The 23,161-nt window shown below is 35.6% G+C and overlaps 1 protein-coding gene across 2 annotated transcripts; it reads left to right on the forward strand.

The window, feature by feature from the left end:
* The first annotated feature begins 4,841 nt into the window (after positions 1–4,841).
* On the forward strand, positions 4,842–22,066 carry LOC139131832 (ubiquitin carboxyl-terminal hydrolase isozyme L3-like). 2 transcript variants are annotated; one of them, XM_070698116.1, is made up of 7 exons: positions 4,842–4,901; positions 5,020–5,031; positions 7,197–7,325; positions 8,467–8,623; positions 19,086–19,213; positions 19,843–19,977; positions 20,405–22,066. In XM_070698116.1, exons 1-7 carry the CDS (start codon positions 4,842–4,844, stop codon positions 20,489–20,491), a joined length of 708 nt encoding a protein of 235 aa, XP_070554217.1. In that variant the 3' UTR covers positions 20,492–22,066. The 2 variants fall into 2 exon arrangements, with proteins under 2 accessions (XP_070554217.1, XP_070554218.1); XM_070698117.1 differs by having other exon boundaries at positions 4,851–4,901; positions 5,020–5,107.
* The last annotated feature ends 1,095 nt before the right edge of the window (positions 22,067–23,161 follow it).

A 23,161-nucleotide genomic window follows, 5' to 3' on the forward strand; every position in this document is an offset into this window, starting at 1 on the left:
GGTAAGGATAAAATAAAATTACTTTTTGAGGAAAAAAATAGAGTGGTCAATTAAAAGAGTGGTCAAAGTGATAGGGTTTGTATGGTATAGCTGGGCTGTAAGATTCCTCATGTGCTATTTATAGCAATTATGCAATCTGTGTAAACAGTGCAATGAAAGTGTTACATGATGCTTTTGATGATCTTGAACTTCTTAAGTTTCAAACATTTGTCTCTTCAGTGTGCTTTCTCTGAGTACGTACAGTCTCAACTTATTCAACAGAACTTACTTACAATGTTAATTTGAAAGTTAAAATGTGCTTGGTTAATAAGATGAAAATACTGATCAAAAGATAAGCAGCTTAAGATTCTTTATAACCTGACAGATATGCTGTTTTTTTATGACGAAACGTGTAATTAGAATGTAATTAACTCTCGTTTATTAGCTACTATAGACAAATATAGTCTAGATAGAAACTATTAGGATGTGTATCTGTCCGGCGTGCACTGTCAGTATATATGTATGTATGTATGTATGTCCGTTTGTGAGGCGTCCGTCCACTCAAATATCTTGAGAACTGCAGCACTTACTGATTTGATATTTGTTGTGTGGATAAAATATATGATTTTGAGAAACTCTTTTCATTAATTTTTTGATATTGTTGAAAATATGCAAATTAGCACCAAAAAAGGCGTTTTTGGTAAAAAATCTTCTTCTTCATAACCGCTGGTCAGACAGCTTTGTTATTTGGTATACAGGTCCCTAGGGATAACCCAACTTAGATTTGTTAAAATTGTGATGAAATATGCAAATCTGCATTTTTACAGAATTTTTTTTCCCATTTTTGGTCAGGCCATCCTGAAATGAGCTATCAAAGATATCCACCTTCTTCATCAACATGTGTCACAAAAAGTTATTCTCTACATAACACAGCAGAGCTCTGTCAACTGTTGAGTCGCTTGTTTTTTCAAAACCGCTGGTCAGACAGCTTTAATATTTGGTTTACAGGTCCCTAGGATGACCTTAAGTGAGATAATTTCGTACAGTCAGGAAATACTTAATTTTGTATCCATGTCTATAGTAGCTTCAGGGACTTTGGCCCTATGTTTATACTAATGTGAAATATTGGTGAATCTTGGTAATTTGTTTCTCAAGTTCTAAAATTTGCACTTGGCCCCAGATGTTAATTCTTGATTTTGAAAAAGAACTGTTTCAAGATTTTACGGAAAGTTGGACTAAAATCTTTAACGTTCACGGCGCATACTACCCTAAGAATTCGGGACATTGAATGGTCTTCCACACTTGGAAACAATCTTGCACATGTCCGTATACACCTGGCACTTGTGCCAACAGGACCACCAGATTACAAATGGAAAATTAATATCACCATGTTGGACTGGCTATGTGGCTTATGGATATTAGGAATCCAAACTGCCTCATTGAGACCTGCTAATTGTTCTGAAGATGAGTGTGCCTGCATATGGAGAGTAGACTCTGTATTGCTTATGTATGATAAGGAAAAGTAATTGTCAGTAAGTGGAAGAATGTGATGAATAGGGAGCTAATTGGAAGGATGGAAAGTGACGACAGTAATGTGTTGCTTGTAAAATGTCAGGGTTTGCTCAGATGGTCACATTTTTGCATAAAGACCATAATCTCTAGTGAGATGGGCTATGAACTATGTCAGTGTACACAATCATTTTTTCTGTATAATGCATATGCTTTAGAATACTGTGAGTAGACAAGACATGATGAGAGAAAGAACTGTTAACGTTTTACTAAGGGAGATGGGTCATCTACATGTAGATAAACACTACATAATTTGATAACACCATTTCTAATATGACAAAGTTCAGCCATCCCACAATGCATTGCAGTGGCCATATCAAACACTATGTACACACTCAAAACATCGGAAACGTACTGACTTGTGTTGTACAAGGGAGTGTTATAGAAGAATGACACAAATTTGCAATGCCAAACAATGTCCTGTGTACATTCTAACCATCAGCGATGAAAAAAAAGTTCAGGGATTGCTATGCCTGCAGTGCAAACATGGGAAGTAAAAGTGTTGCTGACCACATATTGAAGCACATTCCCTCCACCCATGTGGAGGGACTGTGATTTAAGGCAGTGGATATTTCAAAGGCAACCTTGTAACCTCCCCCTGAAAAAAAAAAAAAAAAACATCCAGGCTGCCCAGTCCTCCATATGTGAAATGTCCAACCTTTATCAGGTTAGGGAGTGTTCAGAATTCACTTCCCAGGGGACCTGGAGGATTTTCTATTTAGCTTGTGATTTTTTTTCCTTGGAGCCCCCTTGTAAATGATGGAGAAAATCGATTGCCCCTCTTATATTTCCTTGGGTTTTTCACAGCTTCCCCCCCCCCCAATATATACATGCATGCTTACACACTAAATCACATAGTCTGACAAGTTTATCACACTTCATGGGGACAATACAGTGGTCTTTTAATGAATGATATAACAAAACATTTCAGAGTTACAATTGAGTGGCCATACAAAGTATGTTTTGCAAGGACTGCAAATGGCACACTTTTGGGAAGGCTAGTATTGAACAAATCAGGCTGTAAATTTCTGAAGAAAAGTTAATTATTAAACATGAATACATCTGTCATTATGTCCACTATAAATGATCCATTTTATAGCCTTTTCTTGATTATTTTGATGATCACTTTGTCCCAGATGTTGTTATATCAGTGGTCCATATTGAACACTGGTTGTTAAATTGCCAAGTTGTTCTTAACATTATATACCCCTAGCAAGTACTCAGAGGAAGAAATAATATACTAATAATAGATAAAGCAGGGTGTGTTCATCGACTAGACATGTTGTCTTTTTTTAGAAATATACTTTCCCATAGGTGGAAATGAATTGAAAAACTTGGCAAATGTTTGACTGTACTACATGTGGTTACAAACTTTTAAGGGGGAGGGGGGCTACCCAATACCAAGAATATCATTTTCTAGAAATCACATATGTTGTAGCTTGTAAAATGGCTGTTCCCAATCTACTTTTTGAGATAATTTACATTCAATCATCCATTACCCCATGATTTTTAGCTCCACACATTACTTTACTGTCATGTTGACCTGTTTCATAGCCATGGTGGATAAAAATATTGTTATTTAATTACACTCTTGATTCTGAAGTATCCTCTACGTGTGGTATTTCTGATATAAACATCATGTATGAAGTTACTTATCCAATAATAAAAATCCCACCTTATCATAATAAAAATTGTGAAAAAATGATGAGTCAGCACTTTTGCATCAGCGATTTTTCAAAGAAAAACATACAAGTATGATTCTCTTTAAAAATCAAGCACAGTGGTATTTGCTTTATATTTTTCAATAAAGCATCCTACAATTGATCATTTGTGAAGGTTTTATGAAATTGACAATATTCCAAGTACGTCTTCTGACATTTCTACATGTATGCAATCCTATGCAATGACTAATTTTGCTTAGCCCCTGAGTAGTCTTCTACCTTATACCAAGAAAAGTCACGATTTGCATCAAACTTAGAATTATTTATCTCATTGCAAGGCAAAACCAGTCATTTTATACTCTCATTCTGGGGTACCATGCAAATCATCTCTGTACTTTTAACAGTGAAATTAGTGTAAACGTCAGTGACTACTTTCCCACTGATGCATAGAAATTTAGGAGCACATAATTGGCAAAGTGATATCTATCTTTGGAGTTTAGTGGTAGACAATTTGCAAGTCTCCAGATATTTATGGAAAGTGAGATGTTACATGCACAAGTTCAGCATAAATTTTCATCTGATGATGCTGAATAACTTGCAGACTCACCGTGAAAATTGGGAAACCCAACTAGTGTTTCCTTTCCTCCTTTTTTTTCAAATTTGAAAGTGGCTGCCACTGACATAAATTTACATAATGTATATGTTATATTTCTGCTAGTTCCATTCATGATTCAATGATCATAAATGCAGATAACCCTGGATACATCATAGTTCACATTTTGTAAGCAGTACATTTTTTTTCAAAGTTGACAGAGCAAGCATATTTCACATGTTTTCAAATGACAGGAAACAAAACAGGTAAATTTGTTTGTTAGCCTTTTCTGCCAGCCGTCACTGAGAAATCCTTGATCATACAAATCAGAACGAATGGGATACTATTAGTATAATTGCACAATGTGTGAGCCTACCCACAATTCTCCTTGATTTATACACACTGAGATCACTTCTTGTCAGAACTACAGCAAATTTCTTGTGTACACAGGATGCCATGGTCAATATTTCAACAATCTGGCACCTTAGTATTGATGCACATGATCTTCTGGATACACATACAGAATCATTGGAAAAATCAACCCTTTTTACACCGAGGAGCTAGCAAATTTGTAAATTTTTCACCAGATATATTTTTGACAGCCATGCATAATTTTATAGATTAGAACTTAACAGGGCAAATATTTAATTGATGTGTTTTTTCCTTAGCCCCTTTTTGTCTGCCCCCCCCCCCCCAATTTTTCTTTGGGAAAATGGGTGCCCCCTTAATTGTGAGCACTTCCTTATGAAAGAATGTATCGTACAACGAAACCGCCAGTATGGGCCGTAAGCGGCGCTGTTGGAACAAAATGTTTATATAAAGTCATGTTTACCCGTTGTTGAAGGACAAAAACTATCACCAACTTTAAATGAAACACAACGTTAGTTTTTATGATGTCATGGTGCTTGTATCAATGGCCCGTCTTTTGCCTGTGTTTCTCAGAATTGGATCCCGCCCGTGGCCGGCGCCGTGCCCCCGTTGATTGACTACCATACAAAAATAATTACCAAACCTAGGGAGTTTAATGTAAAACTCAACACATGAGAACAAGCAACATGGCTTCGAAACCACGATGGTTGCCACTCGAGTCGAACCCAGACGTACGTCTGTTATATTTTTTCAGACGTACAAGTTTCTGAATTTTACACCTATTTGCACACAAGAACACTTACTGTGTCCACAAAGTCAATAACGCATCCTCTCTCCGTTGTTTTACAGGTCATGAACAAGGTAAGGCAACGTGCGCTTGATGACTTCGCGGAAACCCATCCAATCCTGTCCATTCATTCTGCAGTGACATCAGTTTGTGAGTCTGTCTGCTTGTAATATGATGATGATGTCTTAGGGTGTGATCGTCATGTAAGAAATGTCGAAGTCTCATCGCTCCATGTGTTTTCCAATCACATTATTGCACTTTTATGATCGAAATGTCGTTCTGATACAGTGAGAAAGTCCCCGCAGTTTTTTTCGGCGCACACCTCTATCTATGTGGGCGATATATCGAAACTAATCAATTATATGTGACGGGAGAACAGGGATTTGAGTTGCTGTAATTCGTCTACGAAGGATGGAAACTTAAATAAGAATCGAAACATGGATTTTTATAGAAAATAGTAGTGTTGGAATATTAAAATATTAGTGGTATTACTGCTAGATTTTATTTAACAATGATCTTTTGAAGTGTTGAATAATTTAGAAAAAGAAATTTGTAATTTCAGGAATAAAGTTAATATTTCAATATAAAAAGATAAATTTTTAAACATCAGAATTTGTGTTAAAAAAGGAAATTAAGATAGTCAGAAATTAACAAATATTGTTATTTTTTGTTCATTTTCTTTTTATACCATATGATATGATAATGAATTATCAATTTATAATATCCGTATAGTTGCAATCCAATTTTATCAGTCTCATTTAAATGGTAACATTTGTTAAGGTACCTTGATTATTTTCAATAAGAACAGGGTACAAAGCGATGTAATGTCCCACAAACAATTTGGAATATGACAAGTGATGAATTTTATTGTTAGCAAGTTGTGTTACACAAAAGATTTAGCAACAGAGAGATTTTTCACATTCTGTTTGATATTATTCTCAGAGGTGACATTTACAAAGACATGTAGTTTCACATGTAATGTAGTGAATATGAAGTATATCAGGTATGGATGGAACTTAACACGTTACTTTTGCAGTGAGTATGTAGTGTAAGCATTTTCTTTTCTCATTTTAAGGTGTACTTAAAACGTACTAGGTAAAATGAGTCACTTTGCAAGGTAACTAAGGAAGTGACACTTTGTTTAACCCTTTCACCACCATGGTTTGGCCCAATCCTATAGTTATCAATTGTGAGTGTGGACCTGTTTACAGTGAATTGGGGTGAACCGGTTAAAAAAGCACAGAGTCATGATCTTTTATTTCCATATGATTCTTCAATGAGAAAGAATAATCAAATCCGATTGGGTGACAATATTCTTTTGTTAGGTCTTGGATTTAAGTTAAATCAGTTGAGTGATGAATGTACTTTCATGAAAATGATAACGTTAAAAGTATAGCAAGACTCATTACTGAAGATATCCCATGATATGTTATCATTTGTACCATGGAGATTGTTCAGTGAATTCTGGCAAGTCTCAAATTCATAAGGTATAGTTTTATAAGTCTTGAAAACTTACTTTTCAATACTTCTCATATCACATTTTAATGATTCTGAAATTGTTTGATCAAGAGAGACGATACTAAAAGTAGAAAGCAGAGAGACTAGTTGCATTTCTTTTATGAAACCATGGTTACTCTACGCCATGTAGAGTAACCGTGATGGAAACAAAGGATATTGATTTTTTATGATTGAGATGATAAAAAAAATCTAATTTATCCAAGAATGACCCTTCAGTTTGTCATAGGTTGCTTCCAAAAAAGTATTGAAATATCTGCAAGCAGTGAATTTTATGGTCATTTTATGGCAGTTTCAAATTGTGACTTAAATATCAAAACATACTTAATACCCTAGATATAAATAAGAAAATAATTATTTAGATGCTTTATATTACTGCTGGCTAAAAGTTAACATCAACCAGCTAAATTATTATCAAAGTTCTCTTCATTGGTACAAATTAAACAGTGGGAGAAACAATGGGAGAATATTGATGATCTCATAATGTGAGCATCTTTTGACCACTGGACTTTGTTACACTCCTTGTTGCTTTCAATAGGGGCATGACCCTATATAAAACATGGACATAAGGGCTAAAGTGTTCAAGAATTTAAACCCATTCAACTGACATTGCCGGTGATCATCCATTCAAGATAACAGGCATTCTAGTTTACCCAATGTGTATTCATAGTTGCTATAGTGCTGTTTCCTTGCCAACATTGATTGTGACCTCTTCTTGGTTCAGTTTGCTCACAATATAGGTATGTCAAAGTCATGGCAGTTCTTTGATGTGTTTGGCTTGGATCCGGACCTCCTGGGAATGGTGCCATCTCCAGCAGTAGCACTGTTGCTGTTGTTTCCAATCAATGAAAAGGTAGGATCTGATGATTATTCCCTTGCTGCTGTGTGATCTCTCAGTGGGTATCAGGACAATTGCCCCTGGACAACTGCGCCCGTAGGACAATAGCCCCCCCCCCAGACAACTGCCCCCAGCAATGGCCATATTTTGTTTTGTGTGATCTCTCAGTGCCTGGGTATCAGGACAATTGCCCCCTGGACAACTGCCCCCGTAGGACAATAGCGCCCCCCCCCCCCCCCCCCCCCCCCCCCCCCCCGGTCAACTGTCCCCAGCAATGGCCATATTTTGTTTTGTGTGATCTCTCAGTGCCTGGGTATCAGGACAATTGCCCCCTGGACAACTGCCCCCGTAGGACAATAGCCCCCCCCCCCTCCCCAACTGCCCCAAGCAATGGCTATATTTTGTTCTGAAAGTGCCACATGCCCAGAAGATGGTTTTTGACTTTCCATAAATTTCCTACTCTGGTAAAGCGGTTAAAGTACACAGATAACAATAAAATAGCTTGCTGATTTGATTTTATGATACGAGCATATCAATGACATTATCATGATATTATTAGACTGTGAATTGATGATGCTGTTGTTTTAGGATTTGATAAGTCTCAGTTTCCATATCATCTCATGTCCTGTCTTAGTGTTCAAGACTGCCTTGTATCAAGTTGCATTCTGTATAATACTGGTACTCATGTTGAATCGAAGGAGGTGTGCAGCAATGTTCTTGACTTAGCAACTCTGCTTCAAGGATCAGAAACTCCTTCAGATTTGTACCCTTCTTGTACGATATGAAAGTATATTGTGGCACAGTCCCTCTACCCACTTGATTGTGGTGATACACCAGAAATACGTGTATTATGCGTGTGGGTATATTCATTTGTATTATAGGATGGATCTTTATTGTACCGGGTATTCGCTTGTCCTCCCCATGGTTCACTTTTAGAACAGTATGTAATGTATGCATGTGGCACAAGATAGTGTTTGAATTGTACTAGGGCTAAATGTCATCTAACTTTCCTCACTCCGGCTTAGCATTATTACTTTGAGAACGTGTTTCACAGTACATGATCATGAAGTGTCTGTATCCAATGCTATGATTGTGATGCATTTCTTAAAAGGAACTGACCGATTGCTATTTTGTCTTCCTATTCCTGCAAATGAAGTATGAAGCATACAAAAAGGAAGAGCAAGAGAAGATTGAGAAGGAGGGACAGAGTGTCAGCCCCAAAGTCTACTTCATGAAGCAGACAATAGGCAATGCATGTGGTACAATAGGACTGCTACATGCTATAGCTAACAATACTGATGTCATCACTGTAGGTGAGTCTTGCTTATGAATTCATCAAAACTTCACTTTCTTGAACCCTTATCCTTCCAGGTCTATAACTTCCCCTTCTGCCAACTACTTGCCATGTGTGTTGTAACAACGTAGTAAGTAAAAATTATGTTAACAATACCTGTTTAAAGGTATACTGTCACCTGTTCCAATTTCGCCACAGTTACCATGGAAAGAGAAAATCTAACCAATCACAAATTTTAAGCGGGTGGCCGCTTTTTATAAATAGCGCCCTCTCATGGGTATTTTGAACACCAAGGAACGCCCCTTTGACCATATATGGGCATATTTAGATTAAAGGTGACTGTATACCTTTAAGAAGCCTTCAAATGTTCTTGAAAGTCTTTTACAAAATGCAACATATCGGACATACTATGCATCACTGATTTTAACCAACTTGACAATGACATACGTACTTGTCCGGGTATGAGCTTTTGTCATGCTTTGAAGCACTTACACAAGTACAGTGTTTTCATGTTTAGCATCGACTAGAAATATTTACAAACGGCAAGATTTCAGTTGAAAAGCTTTTGAATGAGAAAAATGTTACAGTCATTTATTGAAAACGTAACTAATAAATTAACCTGTTCACCCCCAGTTCCCTATAAGCAAATCAACAATAACCGTTGATGACAATGGGGTTGGGCCAAACCATTGTGGTGAAAGGGTTAAAAAGTAAACCTAATGTTGTACTGCTTACTTGGTTGCGTTCATGCATTTTATTTCTTTCTGTTGTCATAATATATAGCCATTGTAAGTCTATCAAAACATTTGTTGATTTCAATTAATACTAAAAGTCAGAAATTTATAAAATTAACAATAAACTCGTGAATCTTTTTCTTGAATTGTTCAAAGACTTGCAAAGATGGTTGTTTGGAGCTGAGAGTTTGCAGCAAGAGGTTACTCTCATTCTAATTTTTTCTGCTATCCACTTTATAATTATGCCTAGTGGCATGGAAATTTGACCGCAGTTTGGTGTGTATCTATCAGGTTTTAAATCCATGAACTTGCTGTAAGATTACACAATGTGAAAACACTTCATTGGAGTTATGGTCCCAGTGAGGCACATGTGAAACTAGAAACTAGGGCAGTGAAACTCATCAACTTTATCATTTTTTTTCCTTACCTCTTTAATACATTCCCTGGATGAAACCACAAGTCAGAAACACTTTGTTTCTGAAATGTTGTGCTTGTGTTTGACTACATTATTTATGATTAAAGTACGCATTAAATTTATCTTAAATTTATTGTTTATTTCACAAAATGCCAAATGTGTATATGCCTTTTGCTGTGCTGTAACTTGCCAGAGAGACATGGCGACAGCAAGTTTGAATGCAAGATTACTAATGTAGTTTTGGATGCAATCCAATATTTTGCATAGAATGTCAAGCTGTATAAATGAGATAATGCAAATCATTTGTGTGTAGAAAGACATGTATTAAGTTACAGATTTGACAAAGATAATTCCTGATTTAACATCAAATGCAGTCTTGTGCAAAAATGAAAAAATCAAATTAAGTTGACATGAAATTAGACTTTTTTGAAATATTACATTGATTCTGAAATAACATGTCATAAATGTGTGATGTAATGATCACAGCTTGTGTATGTCAGGACAGGTGATTTCAAGGATATCAAGAACAAATTGAGGATTTCTACGTTCAAACCTTGACACAAATATTAAACCATAAGTGTAATGTTGGATAGCAAATAGATGTTCACTTATTTGCAAAATGATATTACTTTTTATTCCTATGAAGATTACAGGACACAAATATTTTTCAGACAATGTATGTATCGTAAAAACCATACAATTACTTGCTGTTAAGTTGGTTGATCCGTTACAGAAAAACAGTCCCACTTGTATCATTATCTGTCTCCTAGACAACACTCTTCGTCATATTTCCAAACTAGACGTTGAATGCATGTTATTAATTCCATTTACTGCAACACGATCTGCACGGAGGGTTTGTGGTAGAGATAAAGTGATCTAGTAAAGGGGGAAACGGTAAAATGCACCCTGCAAAATGAAGATGGTCAGCAGTTTGATTTTGTAGAATATTTAATGATGGTTGTGTTTTTGTAGGTTCATTATTATTCTGCGAGTGTGAGACATGTCTGAGCATATGCAGACATCATCAATTTCCATTTCATCCGGATTCGGCCGGTGTTTCTGTTGGATTATAAGGGTTACTGTGACAGTCTGCAGCCTGCCTAGGGTGTTTTTCATATGCAATGCCTCCGCATGGATATAATTGTCAATTTTAATGGAATTTCTTCTGCCTTCCACATGAACTAGCATAATTTGAAGATCTCTAGGCATTCACAGTGCCATCAGCAAATGTCAGCCCATTACCTCACTTTCACAAGAAATCACAATTTTCTATCACAACACACTGTGATGGCAAACTGTACTACAGATGCAAATAACTTGTCGCTAAATGCAAAAATCTTTGTTTTCTCTCTCACCTTATAGTAAACCCATTCATTTTTTGGTCAGAAGATATTTTTATCAATTTATTGCTAAATTTAATTCGATAAGAGATAAATATTGGCAATTTTTAGCTACTATAGACTGTAGTCTATAGAAGCTTATTTATTAATGCCAAAAAAGGCGTTTTTGGTAAAAAATCTTCTTCTTCATAACCGCTGGTCAGACAGCTTTGTTATTTGGTATACAGGTCCCTAGGGATAACCCAAGTTAGATGTTTGTTCAAATTGTGATGAAATATGCAAAAGTGTATTTTTAAGGAATTTTTTTGTCATTTTTGGTCAAAATTTGACTTACATTGTATGCAATTCTTGTACTGTGTAAACCCTATCAATTCAACCAGAAAAAAATAATTAATATAATTTTAAATAATTGAATTAATTGGGAAATCATCAAAGCCAAAATAATTTTAGTGTAGAATTATCAGAAAGTTCAACTTTTTTTGGCAGTTCATAGTGAAATGCCTACCATCTTGGAGGATTAAAACATGTAAAGGCAACTTTCCTGAATCCCAACTTTGACATATTCTGAACCGTCATTTATTGTGCCCTGTATGTTATCTAAAAGAAATTGCTCATAATAGTTTGTCATGATAGGGTGGTCAAATAAATAGAGATAGAGAAAGTTCTAATTTCCATTTATGGTTGACTTGGTAAGGATAAAATAAAATTATTCTTTGAGGAAAAAAATAGAGTGGTCAATTAAAAGAGTGGTCAAAGTGATAGGGTTTTTATGGTAAAGCTGGCTGTAAGATTCCTCATGTGCTATTTATAGCAATTATGCAATCTGTGTAAACAGTGCAATGAAAGTAACATGTTTCCTTATAATGCTTTTGATGACCTTGAACTTCTCAAGTTTCAAACATTTGTGTCTTCAGTGTGCTTTCTCTGAGTAAGTACAGTTTCAACTTATTCAACAGAACTTACTTACAATGTAAATTTGAAAGTTAAAATGTGCTTTGTTAATAGGATGGAAATACTGATAAAGATAACCAGCTTAAGATTCTTTATAACCTGACAGATACATATATGCTGTTTTTTATTACGTAAATCTTGATTTAAGCAAGTCTTGTTTACTTTAATTAGAATGTAATTAACTCTCGTTTATTAGCTACTATAGACTAATATAGTCTATAAAAGTTATTGCGATGGGTATCCGTCCGGCGTGCACCGTCAGTCTGTATGTATGTATGTATATATGTATGTATGTATGTATGTATGTATGTATGTATGTATGTATGTATGTATGTATGTCCGTTTGTGAGGCGTCCGTCCACTCAAATATCTTGACAACTGCAGTACTTACTGATTTGATATTTGTTGTGTGGATAAAATATATGATTTTGAGAAACTAGTTTTATTAATTTTTTGATATTATTGAAAATATGCAAATTAGCACCAAAAAAGGCGTATTTGGTAAAAAATCTCCTTCTTCATAACCACTGGTCAGACAGCTTTGTTATTTGGTATACAGGTCCCTAGGAATAACCTAACTTAGATTGTTAAAATTGTGATGAAATATGCAAATCTGTATTTTTACAGAATTTTTTTTTCCATTTTTGGTGAGGCCATCCTGAAATGAGCTATCAAAGATATCCACCTTCTTCATCAATACATGTGTCACAAAAGGTTATTCTCTACATAACGCAGCAGAGCTCTGTCAACTGTTGAGTCGCTTGTTTTTTCAAAACCGCTGGTCAGACAGCTTTAATATTTGGTTTACAAGTCCCTAGGATGACCTTAGTGAGATAATTTCATACAGTCATGTATCCATATCTATAGTAGCTTCAGGGACTTTGGCCCTATGTTTTGATATTGTTGAAAATATGCAAATTAGCACCAAAAAAGGCGTTTTTGGTAAAAAATCTTCTTCATAACCACTGGTCAGACAGCTTTGTTATTTGGTATACAGGTCCCTAGGGATAACCCAACTTAGATTTGTTCAAATTGTGATGAAATATGCAAATCTGTATTTTTACAGAATTTTTTTTCCCATTTTTGGTCAGGCCATCCTGAAATGAGCTATCAAAGATATCCACCTTCTTCATCAATACATGTGTCACAAAAGGTTATTCTCTACATAACACAGCAGAGCTCTGTCAACTGTTGAGTCGCTTGTTTTTCAAAACCGCTGGTCAGACAGCTTTAATATTTGGTTTACAAGTCCCTAGGATGACCTTAGTGAGATAATTTCATACAGTTAGGAAATACTTAATTTTGTATCCATGTCTATAGTAGCTTCAGGGACTTTGGCCCTATGTTTTTATAATTATTGCAATATGCAAAGGAAAAATAATGTAAACATAGTCAACAATTAAATTATGATATTAAGAAAATTTGTGAAATATTAATATGACAATTGAAACGGTGAATCAAGTAAATTTCCAGGAGTGTGTGCATTCTGTATTTGTTGCTTGTTATTTGCACTACTAGGTGCGTGAATGAATTTCTGATGAAATAGTCTTCAGTACAGAGGTGTAGAATGAATAAGCAGGGAACAATTGCTTTGACATGTGAAATGTGACTGTGTTTGTCGAAACGTGATTTCAGACAGTGTCATTAATATTTCAACTTACAGGAAAACCTGCATACATTGTCATACCGCCATGCCATTTACACGAATGCTTTTAAAGATATTGAGACAATGTATTTTGCATGGTGATAGTTGTCATCTGACTTGACTCTGTATATTAGACATAAAAGTAAGATTTACTGTACTCCTAAGTATTGATAAATGTTTTATTCAGAATGCCATACACCATGTTTATCATTGTGTCAATGCCATCATCACGTACATATGGAAACAAGTGTATCATGCCAGACATGAATGAAAAGCTATCAAAACTTAGTCATCTGAACTTAGTTATCAAAACCTTTGACCTTTGTTCTTCTAGTATCAGATGTCCAACATTACCATAGAGACTCGCTTCAATCAAACTTTTGACAAACTGTATTCAAATAAATCTCTTATGTATTCCTTTATAAAATATTAATTTTTGCAGTTTTTAGCCATTAATATACCACTCACACTCCTGGCATTCACGTTTTACAGTTAATTGACATTCGTATGAGACATCATAGACCCTATGGCCTTTGGAGATATGTTCTCAGAACAAGGAAACATGCATAATACAGTAGCTGTTCTTTTTTTTCGCTGCTTGAGCTGTGTCGTTGTTTGACAACGGGTGAATGAATTAATTTTGCGAACCTGTGTTACTCAGTGTCGAAACTGTCAGTAGTCTCTCTTTGAGACAAGGAATTCTTTACGAGGGAGTTGGAAATCTTTTTTTCTCTCATTTCAGTAAATGCAGGTTCATCTGCTTTATATTTAAAGACAATACTGAGTTTTGCAAATTGCAAACTGATGATACATCCAACCTGTAACCATCGAATGTTGCAGTATCCGCATAACATTAACTCAGGAAATTGGCAGTATTAAAACATAGGTTTGCATTTGTCCACCCACAGATAGTGGAGAAAGGATTCACTAACCATGGTTGGATTTCATTTGAAATGCTTCTTTGTTTTGGAATTGATCATAATGTTTGCAATCTACGAAATCTACCAATCATCATGTCACAGAAGCAACATGTTGCCATGGCATTTCCTTCATTCTCCCAGCAGCCGGAAGAAAGATACTAATGCCATTTCTCCATCTATGTTTTTCAGTAATACAGTTCTTCATTGATTGCCCTTGCTGTGATTTTGAAATTGATGCAACGAATCTTTGCTGATATTAACGTGCCCAAGCTTTTACTGCATTTAATGCTCGGAGGTTAAAGTGTGACTGCCGATTCCTAAAAGTACTGAGTCATAGGATGTGAAATTTTATAACGTTGCTCTCTAATATAATACTGAAATGTAGAATGAACCCATATAATGTATCAACAAATCAGCATTCGATAAATACTGGTATTGCATTACGGACAGTAGAATCACTGGCTGTCTTGAGCATTAGTTCAGTCTGCACTCTTGTAATGACAAAACCCTACCTTCTGCTGATACACGATGTATCTCGATAGGATATGACTGAATTTTGTCCTGATGTGATTACAGTAAACAGATGGATGGTCAGTGTGTATTACTATTAATGACATCTTGTGGCATCATTTTAATGGTAGGCTACAATTTTGATATTCTGAAATTGTTAGCAATGTTTACCAGGCAGATTAATAGTATATTGAAAGGGAAATGTATAAAAATCGAAGCAAAAGTTACCACTATATCAGGGATGTGGAAAATAGCCGGCAGCCAGCAAAAACAACCAGCTGTCAGCTATGATTTGCCGGCTGCAAAAATTAATCATTTAGTAAAAAAATCGGGACATTTTTCACAAAGTTGATGTGTTCACACACTACTTGTAACCACCTGTACTTTTTTGCTGCCTACTACTAAAATTTTCTAAGTCCCTGTATATAGAGGTGGCCTTTCTATTGAGGGTAGGTGTGGCATCACTTTCGATGTAGGTGGTGACGAACATAGGTATAGATAACAGTAATAATCAAATTCTTAACATAAATCTGTTGAAAATCATAATACATCATTTAGTTTCTGAAAGCTGATAATGCAGATGTAAAAATGGTCAAAATAGACTCATTTTTTGCTTTCCAGTCTGAGCATTTCTTGACAGAGGTCATTTAAAGTCCAGTATGCTGACCATTAGGTTCCGTACCAACTTTGAGCTGTTACATGTGGCCACTGACCACATAAGAGAGATGGCTGTTCTATAGAAGGCCTTTAACATATGAAATGTTATGGGACTGCCACAAAGTGACCACTACAGAGAGGTGACCACTCTGTAAAGGTGACCACCATGACAGGTTTGATTGTACATGCTATTATTGTGCAATTAGTTTGTCATTAAAATATTCTAAATATTAATTAATGATTGTCGTTAAATAAATCACAAGATGATTCATCTGGTTGGAATCAATTTTTTTGTTGCCTTACTAAGAACATAACGCCTGGTGGTCATCATTGGCTGAAGATATATTTATTAGCATAGAAAAGACCGCCCACTTTTGACGTCATCACATTTCTGTCAGGAGCAGTTAGACCCACATAACCTGAACTCCCTCGCAGCTCGCGGCTTTGTCGCTTGTGTCGCACTTCGGACAAAATTAGTCAAAAAATGCAAATATGACTACAGATTGTAATTTCGAGCATCGCCAGGATTCTTGAATTGAGATGGTAAAGGTTTGATAAGAATCATATATTTCAGCATGTGAAAGAGGTCCTGATTCTGGCCTTGTCATATTCATTCTTGCAATGTTGGGTTTTAAATACAGTACTGGCCATGTTCCTTAGCTGCATGATTGATTCAACAGCTGCAGGCATCCGTCCCTGATGTACTCAAGTCACAGTTGGATATCTGTGCTATGAATTCACATGACCTTTCATGCCTGCTGTGTTATTAATGATGATAATCTCATTTTATGCTGAACCAAAACAATGGCAAAGTCAATTGATACCTATAGTGTAAAACAGTAGTGTAGAAAGCAGTGATGGATTGGATAGCAAGAGCAACAGAACTAGGTCATGCCAAAGTTGTTTTGAATGTGAGGCTGATGCCGACTTGTCTCATGTGGTTGGTTAAATCAGCCAATCCGCTTATAGGATTACAGGTTCAATAGAAGTAGGGACTGTAATATGATTTTGCTTGCACAGATACTCTGACCCCTAGACTCTTTATATGTATCAAGCAATTAGGTTTCTAAAAATAAATTAAAACATTAATTTCATTGTTATGTCATTTTTGGCCTCAAATATTTTCATCATAGCAACACTAATTCAACAATCACATAATAGGTGTCAGTTTACGACAGGAGGGTTTTTATTAGCTCCCATAGCCATATGTATATATGGCAATGGAAGCTATTCTTATAGGCTAGGAAAATGTCTGTATGTATGTATGTCTGTATGTCTGTATGTCTGTATGTATGTCTGTATGTCTGTATGTCTGTCCGTCAACATCAAAAACTCCAAAACCGCTGCACATTTCATCTTGATATTTGATGTGTACATGGATGATGGGCTGTAGATGAGATTTTGTTCAAATGAAGTTGTCATTGCCAAAAATATGCAAATTAGTGCCAAAAAAGGCGTTTTTGGTAAAAAATCTCCTTCTTCATAACCGCTGGTCAGACAGCTTTGATATTTGCTATACAGGTCCCTAGGGATAACCCAACTTGGATTTGTTCAAATTGTGATGAAATATGCAAATCTGTATTTTAAGGAATTTTTTTGTCATTTTTGGTCAAAAATTTATTTCATCAAAACCGCTTGTCTGACAGCTTTGATATTTGGTATACAGGTCCCTAGGGATAGCCCAACTTTGGATTTGTTCAAATTGTGATGAAATAAGCAAATCTGTATTTTTAAGGATTTTTTTGTCATTTTTGGTCAAAAGTTTATTTCATCAAAACCGCTCGTCTGACAGCTTTGATATTTGGTATACAGGTCCCTAGGGATAGCCCAACTTGGATTTGTTCAAATTGTGATGAAATAAGCAAATCTGTATTTTTAAGGAATTTTTTTGTCATTTTTGGTCAAAAATTTATTTCATCAAAACCGCTCGTCTGACAGCTTTGATATTTGGTATACAGGTTCCTACAGATAAACTAAATATGATATACAGAATATATGATGAAATTTGCAATTTTGTATTTTTGGTGCAATTTTTGCCATTTTTGGTCAAAAAATGTGTTTCTCAAAAACTACTTGTCTGATGCCTTTGATATTTGGTATACAGGTTCCTGGGGTTCTCTTAGTGTGATATAGTGAAATTTGATGAAATCTTCAATTTTTGTATTTTTGGGTCAGTTTTTGCCGTTTTTGGTCAAAATATTTGTTTCTCAAAAGTTACTCATGTGATAGCTTTGATATTTGGTATACATTTTTATACATAATTATGATGAAATCATCAATTTTGTATTTTTGCAGCTAATTTTGCCATTTTAGGTCAGGCCATCCTGAAATGAGCTTCAAAGATCTCAACCTTCTTCATCAATACATATGTCACAAAACGTTGCTCTCTTCATAACACAGCAGAGCTCTGTCGACCATTGGGTCGTTTGTTAGCTCCCATAGCCATATATATATATGTTTACAAGTTTACATTTTATTGAAAATCTCAATAGCCACTGAGCAGATTAGATGAAAAATTAGCATGTAAGTACTTTGGGCTGACCTGAAATAATTGTGCACATCTTGGGTCAGTATCTTGGACTTGCTATTTTTCATGAATTTTTTTGTAATTTTCTCCCATTTTTGGTCAAAAAATCTTCTTCTCTAAAACCACAAGTCTGATTGATTTGAAACTTGGTATGGAAGTGCATAGGAGTGACCTTTCTCAAATCTGGGCAAATCGTGGTGAAATTTGCATATTTGCATTTTTTGGCTATTTTTTTCATTTTGATCAAAATTTTCTGAAACCACACGTCCGATTGAGTTGAAACTTAGTGTAGAGGTATTTACGGGTGACGTCAGTAAGATTTGATCAAATTCTGGTGAAATTTGCATAATTTCATTTTATTTGGGGAATTGTTTCTATTTGTGATAAAAAAAATCTTTTAGCTTGATTTTAGCTTGTTTTGATAACTATATGGGAGCGACCAGTGACATTGTCACTATTTATATTGTCTTCTGGTAGATAATTCTGTCCAAAGTAAATTCTATATAGGGTGTGCATCATTTCAAAATCTTTTAGACGTAACATTTAAAATACAATTTTTAGTTTGGGATTGTTTCTATTTTTTTATATCTGAAGCTCATTTTTGTAGACTTATGAAAACAATTTTGTATTTTCACCTTTTAATATTCTTTATAATTATTATAGTTATTATTATCATTATTATTACAAAAGAAAAAAATTCATAGAGAATACCAACGGTGTTTTACAGCAAATAGAAGCAATACATGTTGTCATAAGATGTGTTATATTTCATTGACTAACAGAGAGCTATTTGAAGACGTTTTTTGATGCTACCAAAGACATGACCCCTGATCAAAGAGCTGATAAACTTGAGACAGATGAGAGTATATCAGCAGCACATGAGACCAGCGCTCAAGAAGGGCAGACTGAGGTAACAATTTTGCTATCTTCCCATCATATGATGCTGAGATATGCTCATATTTATTGTCAACATTGTGCTGTGCACAAAATTTAAGAGATTTGATTTGCATTTGATTTCAGTGAGTTCTGCATTTGATATCCTGTTATTCAGGAATATTCCTAACTTTGATCGAACTACTGATACACTCACTCAATATGCCAGATCTCTCCCCCCCCCCCCCCTTCTCCCTCTTTCCCCTCAATCTCTCTCTATCTCTATCTCTCTCTCTCTCTCTCTCTCTCTCTCTCTCTCTCTCTCTCTCTCTCAATTCTTTCATCCTCCCATTCATTCTACTATTCAAGTATACAATTCAATCTAGGTCATTGCAAAAAGTGGTGTCACGCCAAAGTTTGCATGAAAAGGCCTAGTTAGGATGATAGATGACTGGGCTTTTGCCAAATGATTTGGCAGTTAGAATCTCTTGTGATAAAATCAATTATAGAAGAGTTGAAAAAGACGAAGGTTGCATTAAGTGTATTTTTTAGACATTTTATCATTTATCATGGGTAATTTTTGGGTCTTTAACCATTCATAAATGAAAGACCAATGACAACTTGGCATGTTGATGATAAGTTGACACACTGTCACTCTCACTACAGGCTCCATCCCGGGAAGAGGAAGTAAACCTTCACTTCATCGCGATTGTTCATAAGGATGGTGAACTCTATGAACTGGATGGCCGTAAACGCTTCCCTGTCAATCATGGAAAGACATCCGCTGACAGTTTCCTACAGGTATTTATTACCATATATTGACATTGATTTGATGTAATCATTTACGTTGCCATGGTAGTGCAGTTAAAAACAAAATTGCATCAGAAGAACATTTTCCAGTTGTCTCGTAGTGTCATAGTTGAATCTTTCAAATCATTACATTTTACACTCATGGACAGACAGACAGAGTATGTAATCAGACAATGTGTCAGCTTCCTCTTGTTCAATTGGTCTCACTGTTCATCAGTCTCATTGTTGTAATGCTCAGCCTGTTATTGCCAAGATTTTTCATGTATCCTTTACAGTACCAGACAATAGGCTTGTATGACAGAGAGTAATTGTAAATTCCTCAATACTATCACTTGAAACCTTGACATTGATTGACTTCCTCCAAACTCTTGTAAAATTGTCATCCCATCCAACACTATTATTTGATTTGCTCGTCTAGGATGCAGCTGGTGTATGTCAGAAGTTCATGGCCAGAGATCCATCAGAACTGCATTTTACAATGGTAGCACTAGCTTCAGCCCAGTAGACCTAGTCACAACTAGAGACACACAGATCCCAGGATCCTGATAGTCCCAGCTACTCAGTTCGTTGATGACATTCTTCAAAGGAATGTTTGTACCTGTAAAACAGTGAACTGTGTTCCAAGAAGTTAGATTATGTCAGTGTTGTATAAAGAAACCTACATGTAGTGTTGTATTTAGTCAGTTAATCTCAAGTATTCAAATTTCAAAATATTATGTATGATGCACTATTCAGAGTCACATTCAGTAATTATTTGAACTTTTTGTCAGTTCTGGTGTGTGACCTTTGACCTGTTAATGTCATGATGTATGGCGTCCAAATAACTGCATGGCATGTGACACCACAGCAATGTTCTGTCTAAAAGCAGGTGAAAATGTGTCAGCTTTCATTTACGTTGATTGTCAGCTTGATTACCACAGGCAGAGACAAGGCTTGTAAGGTCATGGTGGGAGAATTGCCTTATCGAAAAGGTAAAACTTAAACAGCAAGATAGTGGATTCAAATTCCAACAGAATTAGCGATGGTGAAAAACATGTAATAGCAAAGACCTAGAGATGGATGATGTGTGAATAGTGAAGTGTGTATTCTGTGCTGGAATGCCTTTGATAATGGACTGCAAACAGATTGACGATCATAATTTTCTTTGTATTATCGATCAGTTTCTAGTGCAGAATGTAAGAAAGACAGTATTCAGAACTCTGCTGTTACCTTGGTGACGTACATATCATGTTACTAAGTGTTCTAATATTTACTCCTGCATGTAAAGTGTCATCATGATATCAACCACAGTGCCCAGTCAATGGAATACAAATCAGGAAGTCAAACTGCATGATGGGTAGTTCATTACCTTTTTCTTGTGCTGGTCAAGAACTGAAGAGAGTAAATACAACACAGATTCATTATAAGGATTGTGTACTCCTTACTCTAACCTTAAATGGCGATTTAGATGACAAAACTACTGTGTGAAGCATTTGAAAATGAAACTGCCGCAGTGATTGGGTGACAGGATTAAAGGATGAAATATTTTCTTCCACTTTGAAATGTGGTTATGTACACTTGTGTTGCTGTTTGTGGATGTCTATGCAGTTGTGTTGCAGGTACTTCCTGCTGTAATTGGAAGTAAAAGTGATCATTAGCTAGTAATACGAAAGATTTTAATTTATATATTGGTTCTTTGATATCAAAATACAAGATATGTGAGCTTTTGGACGTTTGTGTACGGCTGTGAGCAATGTACCTCAGCATTGCCTTCAGCCCCTCTGCACCCCATTGACGAAGTGTTATGGTCCTGTCTTTACTTGAAAATATTAATGAAAATATTAATGCTGTGGAAATGTGAGATACAGCTGATGGTAGAATTGTCAGTCTGTGTCTGTATGGCTACAGAATGTCAACAGTGATTTGTTAAACAGCTATTCTGGTTGCCATGTATCTCGCTGATTTTATGTACGTTTCACGCTATATGAAATCCTGTGGCCGAAGCATCAATTCATGTCGTGTACAGTTAGTGAGCAGTTTGTCAAAGAAATGTTTGTATCGAGAGTTGAATGTGAAATAAAAAAGTTACTTGGATCAGCCATCAGTTTTCAGAGTGATTTTTTTCATGTCATTGGTTGGCATGCATGACTTCAAGTTCAAATTGTTTACATGGGTTTTAAGTTATATCCGATCAATGAAGAAAGCTAATATTGTACAAAAGATGAATATGAAAGAGAGCACATCTGATGTGTGGAAAGGAATTGAATGACGATGAAGAGTACAATCAAAAGTAATATTCATGATATTGAAAGAGAGAAATTTGTCACAAGTTTTGTACACGTTTTCTTATTTTTGTTTAAGGAACTGTTTATATCCCTCTAGGTTTGTAGTCATTTCCTTTTTTTCAACAACACAGCAGTACATTTTCAGATGTTCAAAGCAAAAGTAAAATTATGAATGTCAAATGAGAGGCAAATGTACGCTAACTGGAATGAAATAAATCTTCAGTAGATGGAAAATTCCCAATATGATGCAAGGAAAAGATTGTCATATCAAGGCATATAGATTGAGCAGCCTCGGAAGATTGACTTTGTGATATTGGTGGATTCATCTAGCTGTATATAAATGGACGCATTGATGCTGAAATCTGAAATATTTATTTGCAGACACTTCATTGATAATGTCTTCAAATGGAAATGAATACTGCATTATTGTTGGTGGAAAATTTAATGATAAGGCTGCAGATTGAGATCAGCTGGATCTTGTTTAGATCTTGATTGTAAATTTGGTACAAATCAATGTTTTACTGGAAAAAGAACAATGATGTAAACACTAATAAAACAAATGTTATAATTGTTCATTCAAGCAACAGGCTAAGGATAATAACTCCAAAATGTATAATCATAACAGCCATATGAGAATTTGTTATCCGGAGACAATTATTACCCTCAATGGAAAATTCAATGAACCCATACTAAAAAAAGAGCATTCAAAATTTAATAGTGCATCCCTTGCTGGCCCATAATGGATGACAGCAAACTTTGCATGATGTAATGTATGAGTGAAGCTGAGTACCGTACATGATGATGGAGTGCAAAGTTTGAGTCCGGTAAGGTACACAGTTGCTATTACTTTACAGTTTAAAGTTGGACATGCCAGTGACTTTGTAGATGTAGAAAATATCTCGGGCCACAGC

This window comes from Ptychodera flava, chromosome 4 (assembly GCF_041260155.1).
Source record: "Ptychodera flava strain L36383 chromosome 4, AS_Pfla_20210202, whole genome shotgun sequence".
Classification (NCBI taxonomy): domain Eukaryota; kingdom Metazoa; phylum Hemichordata; class Enteropneusta; family Ptychoderidae; genus Ptychodera; species Ptychodera flava.

Coding starts and splice junctions, on each gene's coding strand:
- LOC139131832 (XM_070698116.1), top strand. CDS start 4,842: ATGAGAACAAGCAACATGGCTTCGAAACCACGATGGTTGCCACTCGAG. Junction 8,624..19,085: donor TACTGATGTCATCACTGTAG/GTGAGTCTTGCT, acceptor ATTGACTAACAG/AGAGCTATTTGAAGACGTTT. Junction 19,978..20,404: donor CCGCTGACAGTTTCCTACAG/GTATTTATTACC, acceptor TTGCTCGTCTAG/GATGCAGCTGGTGTATGTCA.